Source organism: Epinephelus fuscoguttatus, linkage group LG4 (genome assembly GCF_011397635.1).
Source record: "Epinephelus fuscoguttatus linkage group LG4, E.fuscoguttatus.final_Chr_v1".
Classification (NCBI taxonomy): Eukaryota; Metazoa; Chordata; class Actinopteri; order Perciformes; family Serranidae; genus Epinephelus; species Epinephelus fuscoguttatus.
In genome coordinates this window covers 6,458,976-6,475,269 of record NC_064755.1, presented here as the reverse complement: position 1 = coordinate 6,475,269, position 16,294 = coordinate 6,458,976, and the positions used below count along the sequence as shown (strand labels likewise).

At 40.7% G+C, this 16,294-nt stretch overlaps 1 protein-coding gene across 2 annotated transcripts in view; it reads left to right on the top strand.

The window, feature by feature from the left end:
- The first annotated feature begins 1,982 nt into the window (after window positions 1-1,982).
- The window catches only part of zc3h18 (zinc finger CCCH-type containing 18), a 51,737-nt gene continuing 37,425 nt past the window's right edge, over window positions 1,983-16,294 (top strand). Inside the window, exons 1-9 of one of the 2 annotated variants that reach the window (XM_049575387.1) lie at window positions 1,983-2,060; window positions 3,453-4,417; window positions 7,097-7,181; window positions 9,065-9,213; window positions 9,387-9,482; window positions 12,533-12,675; window positions 14,435-14,464; window positions 14,832-14,946; window positions 15,346-15,611. In XM_049575387.1, coding sequence (XP_049431344.1) covers window positions 3,464-4,417; window positions 7,097-7,181; window positions 9,065-9,213; window positions 9,387-9,482; window positions 12,533-12,675; window positions 14,435-14,464; window positions 14,832-14,946; window positions 15,346-15,611 — 1,838 coding nt within the window. In that variant the 5' untranslated portion in view covers window positions 1,983-2,060; window positions 3,453-3,463. Of the gene's footprint in view, window positions 2,226-3,452; window positions 4,418-7,096; window positions 7,182-9,064; window positions 9,214-9,386; window positions 9,483-12,532; window positions 12,676-14,434; window positions 14,465-14,831; window positions 14,947-15,345; window positions 15,612-16,294 lie in introns of both variants that reach the window. The other variant, XM_049575386.1, reaches the window with a different exon arrangement.

Below are 16,294 nucleotides of genomic sequence, written 5' to 3'. Positions count from 1 at the left end.
TTAGTACACACAAATTGGGATCTTAGTAGATTCGGCCCTAAATCCTAGAGATTTACATTGACCCAAATTACCTACAGTTCTGTATCACCACCACTAGATCACATACATTAGATACATGTTTTTGTTTTTTGTTTTGTTTGTGTGTGTGTGTGTGTGTGTGTGTGTGTGTGTGTGTGTGTGTGTGTGCAAGCTGCTAAAATAAATTGCCCTTCATGGGAATAATAAAGTCTGTATCTGTAGATGTCATTTAACGGCCATAACTGAATCTAAATGAAAGCATCTAACTGGATTATTTTAATATTGCCTGTAACTTTAATACAGGCTGAGTTAGGTTACTTAATGTCCAGCATCCAGTACAGGCAGTTGTAGGCTGTTTTTGTTTCATAATAATCATTATGTGGAAAAATAATTTGTTTGAATTTCTGTCATTAAAAAATATTTCATTTTCTTTTTGTAATGGTAAAAAAGAGCAAGAGAGAGACTCCCTGCAATGATGCTAACTGGCATGTCGCTCAACACAATGTTGCTCACCTTCTTCATTGGGATGGGGAGGGGTAAAGTTATGGGGAGACAGGGCTGCTGCTTCTGACTCATCTGTTGTTGAGTCTGGTAAAAGGGGCAGGGACAGCTGATTTAATATGAATATCTTGCTAAACATTTACCTGCACTGATTAAATTTAGGTTAAAAAGGAGTGAAATGTGGGCTAACGCTAGTCTGTAGCTAGCTTATTTCACTATGGACATTAAGCTAACAGGTTCATTTCTACCACTCACAGAGGCCAGTGGCGCCCTATAGGGGAGAAAAGTTAAGACAATTCCAAGGGCCCCTGACTGACAGGGGCCCCCAAAATAGGTAAAATTAAAGAGAATAGAAATTACATTTATACTGTAAAAGATGGCCTTTAGCACATTTTTATGGCGGCTTTTAATCTTGCATCAAATAGTGAATTGCATACTGTATGCAGACTGTTGCATGTACAATTCACTAGTAGTAAATATTGTACTGGTAGTATTGAACTACAAGAAGCAAGACAGTTGCAAGCCTTCAAAGTTAGAGTTATGTAAAGCTTTTAATGGGTCAGTTAGGTCCTAGAGATGTGTTGACAACAGCTGTGCAGGGGGGGCCCAATGTGATTTTTTTTCATGGGGCCCAAAATTCCTGGTGGTGCCCCTGTCCACAGCAACAGGTTTATAAAATGTAAATTTTACTCCAATTTGACCAAAAATTATGTATATAGAGTGAAATTGTGGGCATGATAGCAAGTTGAAAAGAAATGTTTAAGAAGCTCTCTACAGTCCAACAGTTTAGTCCCCCTATTCAACTCTGTCCATTACACACTTATGTAAAAACCTAAAAAGAGCATTTCACAAGTTGAATATTCAAAAGTTGAAAACAAGCCAGCATGTATGAAAGATGTGGAACATTTGCAAGATTGAATGGAGTTTCTATGTGATTTTAAAATTAATGTTGAAGCATGAATTCTTTCAGATTTGAACTTTCCACCCATTCACTTAAATAGGAAAGAAATGGATATTTCGGAAAGAAATAAAAGATAAAAGCAATCATAATAATAATAATAACAATAATCTCTCTCTCTCTCTCTCTCTCTCTCTCTCTCTCTCTATATATATATATATATATAAATAGCACCTTTCAAAACACAGTTACAAACTGCTTTTCAAAACCAAATAAAAGACAAAGCAAATAAAACAAGATAAGATAAAACATAAAAGCAAACCATGCAATAATAAAGTAGGCTAGTTCAAATCACCGAAAGGCAGTTTTAAACAACTATTTTAATGTTTGAATGGAGTGTCTATGTTGAAAAATGTGGAAGGAGTTACATGACAAAATAATAATAATAAAGAATTAGAAAACCATAAAACAAAATAAAATAACGGCTAACAAAATTCGTTTGTGTCACTGAATCAGATTTTGTTCTCCTGGCCGCCTCACAGCGCCCAACATACTGTCCCACACACTGATCTCAGATCTGTCCTCATTCACGTACAGCGCGGTTTCTTTTCTCCCTGGGTTGTCGTATGTTGATGACGTCGAGGTAATGGCCGCTCTCGCCGTGTCGTGCGGAATGTTTTATTTTCTCCACCATAGCTGTTAAAATAAACCGTACAGTATTTATTGTAGACTGTAAATAGCACTATCAGTGGGAGAGGGCAGTTCTTAACGCAGCAGTGCCGTCTTTGAAGAGCTCCAGGTCGGCAAGGTGAATGAAAATGTATGGTCGTTAGCAGCTAGCAGAGTGCAGCTGCGCTTTGAGCTTAAAGTTAGCTTCAGGGGAGGCTGCATTGTTAATTGAAAGACGAGACGAGTGTGCTACAATGTCCGCTCAGTGCTAAATCTGCAGTGTCCGCTTTGTATCCGACAAGCTAGCGGGTTTATTTGTTGATATTATTCAAGGAAAATTTGCTTTTTCGGCGAGGGCAGTGTGCTCGTTGGTTAGCCAGCTCTATTGGTGTTATAGGCCTTGTTGCCGACTAGCGCGACCCAGCTATTAGAAGTGTTAACTCAGTCAACAGTCGTGTTACGCTGCTGATGAACTATAATATTTACAAACGTGGGCATGCTCTCTAATTGTGTACTTATCAGTAGGTTACTTAAGACATGGGACCCTTACGAGACATTTGACGTATAGGAGGTTTTAACTCATACCTGTGGCAGATAGCTGTTAGCTAGCTTGCTATTGCTAGGTTATTCCTTTGCTGTTGAATTAGCAGCGCCAGAAACCACCCATTATATAGTAAATCCTGTTGTCATATATACATACATTGTTTTGTCTAATTCTCATATAAAATGCTTTTTAAATTTTAGTCCTTTCTATTCAGACAACCAGTTTATCAGCCCAACTGATAGCTAGCTTTTCTTTGCTCAAGCAAAGTCAAAATCACTTCAAAACAAACATATTGCTGTCATACAATTGTGTTATTCAGTGTAAATTATGCTCTACTGTATCTGTTAATCTCATATGTCAAAATTTATCAAACGATCTAACAATCAAGTTCTTCGCTCATTTGATTCAGTATTAGTTTGAGTGTATGTAAATGTAAAATGTAAAAAAAAATAAATAAATAAATATAGAATGTCTTTTTTCTTTTAGTTCCCTTAATGTATTTTCATCAACAAAAACTGTGGGTTGTAGTCATTTGCAGAAAATACTTTGATATGGTAATATATTCTCTGGGTGCCTTATTTACATTTTGGCAACTTTATAGGTTGGGTTAGTCCAATATAATATAATAATATTCTGAAATTCTACCTGTTATGTAACCTGGCTAACATGCCAAGATGTTAGATTGGCAGGTTTTTGAAGGGAGTATAGCCAAGTGTTCTTTTCATGAAATAGAAAAGCAGAAAGTTTATCAAAGTGTGAGCTCAGTTAGGATATCACAGGTTGGCTGTTCCTTACACACTACTGTTTTTCTTTTTACACCAGAATAATCTCTAATGGATACTCCTGAAAGCCCTACTCAGTCCCCTCAGTCTCCTGAGGAGGAGGAGAAGGGCCTTTCTGACAGTGAGCTGTTGGATTCTCCTGATGAAGAGGAGGACAGGGTCATCTCAGACAGTGAGATTGTCCATGAAGAGGAGAATGGGGGGCTTGGTGAGGAGGATGAAGAGGTGCTGGAAAGCAGAGGAAGAAGTTCAGAATTAGAGGATGAGAGGGAAGAAGACGAGGAGGTGGTCCCTGACTTTGTCTCTGACCCAGAGGATGAGGAACCTGTCGGGGAAACAGAAGGGATGGGACAGGAGGATGGAACCATTATGCTGATGGAGGGGGATGAAGACGGTCCACAGGGGGACCAGTTAGATGGAGAGGATGAGAGGGATGGCGACGAGCAAGAGGATTGCGTCATCGACACTCCACAGTCTCCAGACTCAGAGCCAGAGCAGGGGAAGAGCTTCATTGTTGAAGAGGATGGAGAAGACAGGGAGGAAGAATACATTGACTACAGAAAAGACAACTCAACAGAGCCAGAGACAGCTGACTTGGATGATGAGGAGGAGGAAGACAAAAGCAAGGCTGAGGAGGAAGAGGAGGATGAAAGAATGAGAGCTCAGGAGGAGGAGAGGAGGAGAGCTGTTAAGGTGAGGGAGATGAAGGATGATTCGGCGTCTGTTTCCCGAGAACTGGACGAGCACGAACTGGATTATGATGAGGAGGTCCCAGAAGAGCCCAGCATCCCTGCACATGAGGAAGAGGAAGACGAGGAGGAAACAAAAGCGGAGGGAGAAGAAGAGGAGGAGAGTGAGGACAAGAGCAGTAAGAAGAAGGAGAAAAAACCAATCCTCCCCCCATCTCCTAAAGACTCTAAAGGGCCTGAGAGGAGTCGCAGAGATTCCTTCAGAGACAAGAAGAAGGATGAGGATGATGGAGAGATTGATGAAGGAGAGATTGATGTAAGTGATCATTGTTTGGATTATACATTTACCAGTGTGAGGTGATTGGATGAGTGCAGGTAAATCGAAAAAAATGCCCTCCGTTTTCACAAGTTCTGGTAGCTGTTCTTGAGTCTGAAATTATTGTTTGTTGACAAGTCATTTTTATTTATATAACACATTTAAAAACAACAGGAGTGAAATCAAAATGCTTTCCAGTCAAGGCAGAGGAGTTAGGATCTGCCTCAACACAGGTTCACATGGAAAAAGTGAGAGGTTCATAAAAGGCATTAAATACAAATAGTACAATAAAACAGTAATACAGAGAAGGCAGGACTAAAGTGGAAAATAGGAAAATAACAAGAGAAACAAAATGCAGTATGAAGAGGTTGTAAAGTAAGCATTAGCCTGAACTAAAAGCAAGTGAAAAAAATGTGCGTCTTTAATGTTTATTTAAAATTGTCAATGGTGGAAAAAGACCTAATGTGGGATGGGAGGTTATTCCAGTGCTTGGTAAAAGTAACAGAAAATGCTCAGACACCTTTGGTTTTGAGGGACTTAGTGAGGGACGAAGAGGAGTTGTGATGCTGACCTGAGTGACCTCGGGAGGAAATATGGGATTAGCAAGTCACTAATGTATTGTGATGCGTTTTTATGTCTGAGCACAGCCATAGCCATGGCCAGGGGCATTATGTACATCAGTCTGTTTGTCCCATTCTTGTATACATGACACCTCAAGAAGGCCTTAAGGGAATTAATTCAAATTTGACACAAACATAAACTTGGACTTGAGGATGAAATGACTAGAATTCTGTGGTCAAAGATCAGTGTGGCCTCAAAAAAGCGATAATTTTTGATTTCCAAAAGGTTAAAGGTCAGCTTCACTGTGACATCATAATGTGTTGCAAAAACACTTTACTGGCCATTATTCAACATCACATCTCAGGAACAGAAGGGGAGACATCTGGTCAGATACTGAATTGGTGACACTAATCTTGGGTGCCCACCTTGAAATTGTGCTGATTGTATAGATCTCCTGTGCTGACGGGCTAAGGATGTGTGGAAAGCATCCACATTTTAGAATTTGTAGCTTCTTTTGAGCAACATCCATATTTGATGTATTGTTAGCTGTCATAGCTATATAAGTCTGGACAGACATGTATGCAAACTGCAGCTTGACTGGCTCGTTGAGGCGTACAACCGTGAGGTGGAAATTCTGGTCGTTTAAGGGTTGTGTCTTTAACCACCTGGAAAACGTCAGGTCAGACAGACACCTACACAAGCACTCAAAGGAATCATGGTGTTCACGTTTTTCTTTTAATGACGGCAGTCAAAATAACAACTGAACAATTATTTGAACTTTAAAAGTTAAGTAAACATCAGAACATTTCTTCCTCACCATCTTCACCACCCTAGGAGCGTTTAAAAAAACGCAGATATTTTTGTCTGCTTTTGCAGGTGGTTGACGCGACATATTGTCCGATGCACTCCGCCGTGTGCGATACAGAGTAGAGGAGAATTGTAAACGCGCGACCGTGTAGAGACAGAAATAACATGCCCTTGTGTGAATAAGATAACATAAGGCTACTCAGTTTGTTTAATAAAAGGACAAGGTATAAACCTGTTCTATAGGAAAGGTAACCTTAAATGCCCCCCCCCCTAATATAATGGTAGGGGAAACACTGGACAACATACATTTTTGTAAATGTGCCAGTATTAGTCAGCTGGCTAATTTTCAGCTGCAGTCCTTACTATTAATGTTAGCTAAGACACAACTCTAGATCTGGTTAAAATGACAAACACTGACAACTAGTCACATCATCTTTTGCTAATTGAAGTTCATTTTTGTGAGTAACTTGATGAAAGGTCGATATTAACCTTGGCTTTGACAAGTTTATGTCTGTACTCAGCCAAATATAATTTGTGGGAAGAAACTCCACTCTGTACAAGTGGACTAAGTGTTGTGCTGTTCACACAACCCCAACAGCACAGTGTGCACACAAGGATACTTTTGGTCAAAAAGTAACCTGGATGATGGCTGCTTAGCTTAGCCATCTTGAAGTCACAACTGTCCCCTAAACTGTGATGTGAGTAGTTACACTGTATGCATACCTGCCAGGTTACTTGACTGCCATGACTGCAGGAGACTAACAGGAGACCACAACATGTCCACAATTGTTTTGATACAAAGGTGGCAGAGGCTTGAGAGTGTGACTGGCATGAGTAGCGCATACACAGGAAACGTTGCACATCAAACACTTCATATCCTGTGGCATCGGTGGCTTAGTGGATAGAGCAAGTGCCCCATATACAAGGCTGTTGCCGCAGCAGTCCGAGTTCGGCTCCAGCTTGTGGCCCTTTGCTGCATGTCTCACACTCCCCCTTTCACGCTTGACTGTCAAATCAGAGTGATTGTTGATAAATGCGCAATGGTTTTGTGTTAACCACAGTGTCACATACTATTGATTGTTCCTGATTTTACGATAAGGGCTGTCACATTGTATTCATGTCCGTACATGTCCTTGTCCACTGACTTTTTATGTCGCATATTATTAATAATGCCAAATGCCTTGTACAGAATATTGTATCAACATGAATTACAAATGAAACGTTCATTAAATACCTTCTTTTTAAAGCATGATTAGTAGTTAGGATACAAGAAGACATGTATCATGATTTGCCTTTTGTATGTGTGGGCAGGATGATGATCTGGAGGAGGGGGAGGTCAAAGATCCCTCAGACAGGAAGATCAGACCACGTCCCATCTGCAGGTTCTTCATCAAAGGTAGGTAGTGAAGAGCAGGTCGTACCCAGAGCTCAACCAGTGTATCAGTGTGGCTGATATTTTCTGCCACTTTTAGCATATGACAGATAATGTGTATATGTACGCCAGTATGTAACAAGAAATTGCATTGCCACATTGGCAAAGACATGTTTGAGGTCATTTAGAAACAGTGTAGCTCTTACATAGCTTTTCCACGAGAGAGCAATGATGAGTTCATTTTTCAACAGTAAAATGTCTTCGCTCAGCACATGTATATCTCCGTCTGAAATCTTTAATAACCATGTTTAAGGGTCCCCTCTATTCCCTGTATAAAAGTGGGGAACCACTGGAATAAAAGATTTCACAACTGATGCTGCTCTGTAGGCTGATAACTGTCTATTCATAGAGTGTTTTACTTATGACATTAACTTTGGTCTATTCTGATAATGAACATAATTCTTTAGCTGTTGCTAAGACAACACTTTAGACTCTGGGAATTAGTATTTCATCAATGAATGTGTTTACATGGACATGAATTATCTGAGGCTCATATCAATATATTGGGATATGGTGTTCACATGAGCACAGAGAGATTGGGTTATACATATTCCCGTATACATAAAACATACTAGTAACCTGGTTACAGCTTACTGCGGTCTATTCGTGCAGGCACCTGTGATGTTTGCAAAAAGAGATCGGCGATGGAAAATGAGAACAAAAGGAAATATATAAAATACATCACTTACATTACATTTACTTCCACCATACAACTTAACTTCTAATGTGTTCTCTGCCTGGTAGCAACCAGCTGTCTGCTGTGAGCGTGTCCATCGTCCCTCTCTTTCTTACTCGAACTTAAATGCACACACACAGGCTATGTAGTTACTCACCTTATGTTATTTCTGAAAGCAGCTATATTACTCTGATAACTCACACTGGTGCCAGCTTGTCACTGTCACAGCGTATAGAAGTGGTGGATGAAGTTATGGCACTCAATAACCGGGATGCACATACACATGCAATAGTATCCTGGTTTCTTTTAGAGTACTCTGGCTAGCAAATTTTGGTTACTCAAAAACAGGATGAGGTTTAATCCTGGTTTCTGAAAACGGGATAAGGTGTTAACATGCTAAAACACATAAACGGGATACTCCAAAAAATCAGATCATAAATGGGTTATTCATGTCCATGTAAGCGCACTCATTTATAATAGTTGTAATGGAATGTTTTCATTTGTAGCTTAGAGAAGTTTCTCTTTTTTGCCGTATTATCTCTCCAAGTCATAAACTCTTGGGGCGAGGCTCTTTAAACCAAGAATATATCGGGCAGGATATGTAAATGTTTTCAGCCGCCACATTTATCAACACCTGATTATTCCTATGCTGTAATTGGCGAGATAAGAGCATTTCATGAATCACACATCAACCCTATTGTAAGATGATTTCTGTGCTCAGATCTGTGCTGGTTTGTATGTAAGATAGATTGATATATGAGGGCCAGAGACCAGACAGCAGTTGTGATTGAACACCGAATAAAATATCCAAATCCCAATTCCCCTTGAATATTTAATTATAACTTTATAATATCTGTATAATTATAGATGTGTAACAGTCTAATGCTGTAATAATGTATGTTTTATTATCATAATGAGGAACATGAACATGTGAGGGATGTTACAGTTTACATCAGCTCGTTGGTTGCAGTTGTACTACAGCAGAGGGAGCCATTGTACTTGATATACATTCCACTTTGTGTTTCTATTGCTCACAGTGTGATGTGTTCTCTATAAGAAACAGCCAACAATAGCTTAAGCCAACATTTTTTGTTACTCTAGGTAACTGTCTCTGTGTTATCAACTGGCTGCAAATGATTTCAAACCATACTGGTACATTTTGTTTCCACAGGAAATTGCACTTGGGGTATGAACTGTCGTTTCATCCACCCTGGAGTCAATGACAAAGGTAACTATTCCCTCATCAGTAAGCCAGACCTCTTCTCACCAAATGGAGCGCCCCCTGGAGGACCACACCCACTCATACCCAATAATCCCTGGGTACGTCTTTTACATTTACACAGTTAAAATGCTGTATAATACTTATAATTTGAAAAAATGGTATGCCCTGCTACAACATTGTTCCTGAACATACATAGGTTCAGATAATTCATAAAGATCTGGAACTGGGTCTTTGCCATCTGCAAATCTATTGACTGTATCATCTGTTTCAGGCTGGACCTGCAGTGGAGGAGCTTCCTCCACCACCACCTCCAGTGGAGCCTCCTGTGGAGAGTGCCTGGGAGCGAGGTCTAAGGCATGCCAAAGAGGTAAACACTTTCACTGCTCCTCATGGAAACAGAATTAAGCTTGTGTCGCTGTCATTCTGCTGAGAGTCTGCACGCTAATTGCAATTGTAGACCTGTTTGTTGAATCACACTCCAGACTAAACGGGGGAGCTTGCCAATTGCGGGGTTTACAGTTTTATTGTACGAGTACCTTTTACAGTCACCAGTTTGGAAAATGTTTCCCCTTAACCTGGTATATCGAGGGCTGAGAACCAGAGGGGCATAAGTGACATTTTGGATGAAAATGAGTTATAGATATCAAATGAAAGCTCTTAATAAGCTCTTTCTATTGCTAAAAGGGCGAGTGAATTCTGAACCAATTCAGAAAAAACCAGAAGACCTAAACACTGAACACTTGGGGCAAAAAGGGTACAAGGGAACACATGTAGAGAGAGAGCGCAAATAATGATAGACAGGTAGCCACTAACAATGGAGGGGATGAGGGGCAGGAAACATAGAATGAAAGAACTAGGCTACATCCACACCGCTACGCTTTTGTTTCTATTGCTGCGTTTATGCAGTGTCCACATTACCTCAGCAATTTGGAACCTGTAAAACAGAGACCTGCTGGTGACCTTGTTATAGTTCGAAAATTCTGGTGTTGGGTTTTAAGGTGCGGACACACCAAACTGACATCAAGAACTAGCGGCGACGATAACCAACTGTTGCGTCGTCTACGTCGCCTCATGTTGCCCTGTGTCAGTTGCATTTGAACACACTACACGGACTACATCCGTCAAGTGGCACGTACGTTCTGCGCCTGCGTGAGAGAGCGGAGTGACAGAGTGGTACATCCTGACAGCTGAGGTGTTACCTATCTGTGCAGCTGCTTCTTCCCACTTTAACCTGAATAACAAACCAGGGCTCGGTGCTCCGGTTGGATCCAAACGGAGAGCCGGGGCTAGCTGGGAGGCGAGCGGAGGCTAACTGTCTGTGCTTCCCTCCGGTCATGCTGCGGCTAGCGCTCCCAGCTAGCTCCAGTTTGTTATTCATGTTAAGGGCCGACAGTGTGGGACAAACCGCTAAAACTAGGCCGGGGTGGGCGATATATATTGTTAACGATAATATCGTTATTGTTGTTTTAACAATGTGCAAATTTACGTTATCGAGTATGCAAATGACTTCACAAAAACAACTGAAAACACACGTTGAAAGGTTGAAACCCCACACATTCACTGAACAAGAGTTACGTAACTTGTGTGCAGCAGCACGCTGCAGTACGCCTAGGTGGTCACATGATCTCTCACTGGCACCTTCCTGGCAGGTCAGCCTGCTGCTAAACAAACATTAGTGAGACAACATAGCAACACCGCCCACGGATGCTCCAGCAGCTTCGGAAGACGTGGGTCAACTGTAGTGATAGGTCCCAGCCTGTCAGGCTAAAGTTTGCAGTACCGGAAGACCGTCCACGGAGCTACCTAGCCTAGCCACAGTTAGCTGAACGAAGCGGCAACATGGCACAGTTTCAAGTCTCCCCGCCGGAAAAGTTCACGGTTCGCGGTTACGGGGCTCTACATGATGAGATGGTGAGGGACAGGCTTGTGGTGAGTCTGCCGGACAATCACCTATCTGAACAGTTGCAAATGGACCCGGAACTGACGCTACAAAAGGCCGTCACCAGAGTCAAACAGAAAGAGCAGGTAAAAAAGCAGCAAGGAATGTTAAGAACATTTTTCCATTAATATCATCCATGAGAAACAATTAATGATATATTAATGATATATATATGATATATAACTCAGGCTGTTAAAAACACACATTTAAAAGAATATTGTCTAATTATCGTTAGCTTCAAAATCCCCCAAAATATCGAGATATTATTTTTTGTCCATATCGCACACCCCTAGCTGACAGACGCTCGTCGACGGCCGACCGTCAGCTTAGTGTGTCAGGGCCTTTAGTCTGGACTGGTGGGAACAGAAACTTGTCGAAACAATGACACACAAACCCTTGTTCGCTTCCCAACTGGGTCTTATCAGTCATGATGTCCCAAGCCAAAACATTATAGCGAGGTCTACCCACCTTTTGTGATATCCATCCTTCTTGTGTGGGTACTCCTTTCCTGTCACCTCGGCTTCCTCCGGCAATGGATAATACTACCTCTTGCTTTTCATTTTCATGTTTTTTTTCTGTAATTTACCAACCAACCACAGAGTAGACGATTTGCTTCCTGTTTAACATCAGCATGCACATGCCCAGTGTGCGTCAGTGGTTGTGTGATATGCATTTTCAGGTGTGTTACACTCCTATGTGGGGTTATTTTTATTTCTAAATCATTGTTTGAAATGAAAATAAATGGTTGAGATTTGGCCCCAAATAGGACACAGAGCATGCAGGGACCCAGGCAGAGGACACCCAGAATATAGTGACCCAGAGAATTCAGGGCACCAGGTGCAATAGTCGGAGCATGCAGGAACAGAAAGGCTCGGATAAACTAATGAAGACCATGTAACCCTGATGTTAGAGCCAATAAGTGACGAAAGCAGAGATGAGATCCATCAAAGAGGAAGAAAAAGGAAGAGAGACCATGATAACTGGAAAAAATAAATGTATGGGAAAGGCTGCAGAACTGAAGGCAAAGATGAATTCAGTAAACATTCATGACCCAGTCTTTGCAAGTTTTCCAAATGAATAAACAGGTGCACGCAAAATAGGTGCACGCGCATTAATAAATGTGAAAAATATTGTACATTAAGTATTAAGTACTAATCTTGGGTTTAGATCTCTACCTTGTCACAGAGGAGTCTCTTCGATGGTCGCTGAAATATGGGTAAAAACTACTGGAGTGTTATTTTCATGTGAAACATAAGACCAGCATCACATCACATGCACAACAAAACCCATGATAGCAAACGAGCAACACATCTCATAAAAAAGCAGCAGTAAGTGCAACATCAAGAGAATGTTGGATGAAGATGTGTTATTTCTTTTGACATCATTATAAAACTCATTTTTTTTGTTAAGTATAGTTCCCTTTCACCACCATTTTTATCAGTGTTTTATTGTTTTGTATCTGACTCTGTGTCCAACAGGTGCTGAAGAAGGCCACCATCCGTAAGGAGCAAGAGCCGGACTTTGAGGAGAAGCGTTTCAATGTGACCATCGGAGAGGACGAGAGAGAATTTGACAAAGAAAATGATTTCTTCAGAGAGCGTAGCTATCGCATCATCAGAGAGTATGACCTTACATCCAGTCCATTGTTTTTCTGATTGCAGTTGCCAGCACCTCCAGCCCTGCAGTATATGTTTTTTTTTCTTTAAACTATTTAAATCTTAAGTCAGTTATATCAGACTCGCATGATTTTAAGTAAAACTTAGTGAGACGACACTACAATAACCATAAGTACCCTCCTTTTGAGTTTTGAACCCAACTGTTACAGCTTTCAGTCAGCCAGATGGCTTCATGAAGATGATGTTAGCTGGCCAGATATCTGTATTAAGGAAGTGGAGAGATGCTTTCTTTTTTATTTTAACAAATGTTTGAGATGATGTTGATTTGAGGGGGCGGCGGAGAGCCGGTTTCCTCTGCATTCACTTACATGACAACTTGACTTGAAAAAGAAGTCAATTTTCTGCTGCTGCCTCTTCCTTTTTGGCATCTCTGCCTCCTTCTTCTCTCTGTTGTGTGTCAGTGTTGTTCAATGTCAGCTGACAAAAGCTCCGACTGACTTCAAATTTCGCGGGCCGGCGGCTGGTTGCGGACAACAGTCTGTGATTGGGTGAATGTCCGTTCAATTTGACCAATGCCTTTTCACGCAGCATAAGGGGGGGTGAGGTGCGCTCCATTTTTGTATGCACTGCCAGGGTGGGCAAACGGGTTTGCCTTTGGAAAATGTGTGGGGGATGAAATCATCTTGCTGTAAAAGTGGGGGTGTCAAAACACCCCCATCCCCCATGGGTGCGACGCCCCTGTTTGAAACACATATAAGCATATAATCCGCTAATCTGTGATAATAATAATAATAAAGAGAAGTCAGTGTCTGTTATGGTCAGTGAGTAAGCACCTCTGTGATATCATAGGCCAGTCTTGTTGTCACATAAGAGCTCCATGGAACTACAATTCCTAGAAGAGTAAGCCATCAAACACAAAACTGGGTTGTCTGCGCAGTAAAATGGCACAAGTACTTTTGAAATTGGTGCTTCATGACCAGAAAAGGGAGGAAAAGGACTGTGGCAATTACTTTGCTCAAGAGTTAGAACTCCAACTACCAGAATGCACTGCATCACACCGGAACAAACATTTGAGGCAAGAAATGGGCTATGCAGTAACAGAATCTTGGTTTATATTTAATTAGTATTGCTTTGTTTTACCATTTGATCTCACTTTTTTAGCATCTATTTTAGAAATACAGGGAGCACTATGGCACCAACTTTCTGCTTGCAAATTCTTGTGTTACAGCTAAACGGTGCACTAAAATATAATATAATACACTTTGGGTGAGAAATGGGCAGTACGATAACAGTCTGAGTTTATATTTGATCAGCACTGCCTGATTTTGACATTTGATCAGTTTGGGGAATACAAAAGTGAGGGAGTAAAGCTGTAGATGGAGCAACAGCTCTAGAACAAAATGAGTAGGGAGGTCATGGCACTGGTAAGATGATGGGAAGTTTGACACAGTTCTCTGACACATACTACCCACATTGCTATTATGAAAGCTGGTTGAAATCAGTAAAGTATCCCAGTAAATCATACTAGTCTACCTGCACATGCTGGTGTTCTGTTATAAAATCTCCATAGAATTATTTGTAATAAGGGCCATGTCTGGCTTTCCTTCCCCATAGAAGATTTGCTTTCTGCTGTTGCAGCAAAACACACATTAGTTTGCCCTTCAAGCATACACACAATTAGTGTGTAGTAAATGCAGTAAATTTACTAAATGCGATATGATCGATTTTTATCCTCATTGATTCTAATCTGTTTTCTTCTTTCAGTGAAATGGAATTCAGAGATCCTATATATGGGTAAGTGTAGACTAACTTAAACAGCCTTAATAACACATTTCACTTGGCCATGGTGTAGACAGATGTTGATTTCATCTGCATACCAAGAGGGTTGTCTTTTGTAACAGTTGTTGAATCGGACAATGTTCAACATTTCTGCCACTTTTTAAAGAGTTCCAACTCCGATATGATACGATATAACAAAAAATATAAAAGCAGTGATCTTTTTGAAAATCATTAAGTATAATACATATATAATTAATTGCCATTTAGTGACTTAAACGTAAAATAGCCAGCAAAAAACAGTATTTTGCCCCATGCTTAATGAACTTTGAAGTAACCTTTTTTGAGGTATTGTACAACTGCTCAAATGAGTTTCCCTCTGCAGTGACCCATATGCTGATCCATACTATGATTATGAAATGGAGGCTCTGTGGCGAGGTGGCCAGTATGAAAACTTCAGAGTGCAGTACACAGAAGCTCCTCTTCCATATCACTACAATGTGAGTATCCTCCACAGTCAACTATAATTTTTCCTCTCGAACATTAAGGTCTTCATCCTTCAACAACACCAACTAACGCAAAAATGCCTAAGCATGAAGTCCAGTCAGAGGACATCATGGTACAGCACATGGCACAAAGACATCAGAACAGTTATTCAGGCAAAAATAATCCACAATAAATTCACTATTATCTTATGTTGGAGTAGTGGTTGTGGAAAAACCACAATTGCCAGCTCTTTATATTTGAAATTACTGAGCTTTTTTCTTTAGAAATGAAATTATATATTTGTGATTCCTCAGTGTTCAGCAGGAATGAATGTGCCAGGGTCTAATTGCCACTCACATGGTAGGCAAATCAAAATGTTTTTGCTAGAAAACTGAACTCATCCTTCTTGACAGGAACGCGAACGTGATCGTGACCCGCGGGAGCGGCACCGGGACCGGGAGAGGGAAAGAGATCACCGCGAGAGGGAGCGCCGACAGAGAGAGAGGGAGAGAGAGCGGGAACGTGAAAAGGAGCGGATGCGACGGAAAGAAGAGTGGGAGAGGGACCGGATGAAGCGGGATGAGAAGGACAGGCCGAGGATGCGTCCTCCTCGAGACACCAGGGAGAAGAAAGATGAGGACAAACTGAAACCACGCTCTCCCCTCAGCCTGCCACCAAAGTAAGTGAAATTTCAGTTGGCTTTTACTATATATGACTTTATGACCTGTATTTAGGTTACAGATTAATAAATGTTTCATCTTGTATACTATCATGGTAATATCTTTATGGCTAGACAGCAGCAAAGCTCGCTAGCCCTAATCTGTAAATCTGTCCCTGATTTACAGATTGAGTCTGAAGTTAAACTTTTGGTTGGTGTTGGCATATACTTAAGTATAAGATAAGATAACATAATCCTGTATTCACCCCACAGCAGGGAAATTGCAACATAACAGCAGCAAAGAGATAGTGCAAACAGGAAGCATCAGTAGGAAAAATAAATAAATTACAAAGTAATATATAATATGTAAAATAAACTCTACAAGAACAAAGAGCAAAACACAAAGCCATAGAATAAGGAAGCATCGAAAAGATGCAGAATATAATAAAAAGACAGACTGAATGACTGGTTTTACATTATTGACCGATGGAAGTATAGATATTGCACAGTTTAACAATACTGATATCGCACCTGAGTCATTGATTGTAAGCAGTAAAAGATAAAAGCAACATAATATAATAAATAGACAGGCTGAGTGGCAGAATTTACATTATTGCACCCATCAAGTGTAGATATTTCGCAGTTGGTACACAGATACAGATATTGCATGAGTGATGATTGATTGTCCACAGTTTGAGTGTGTG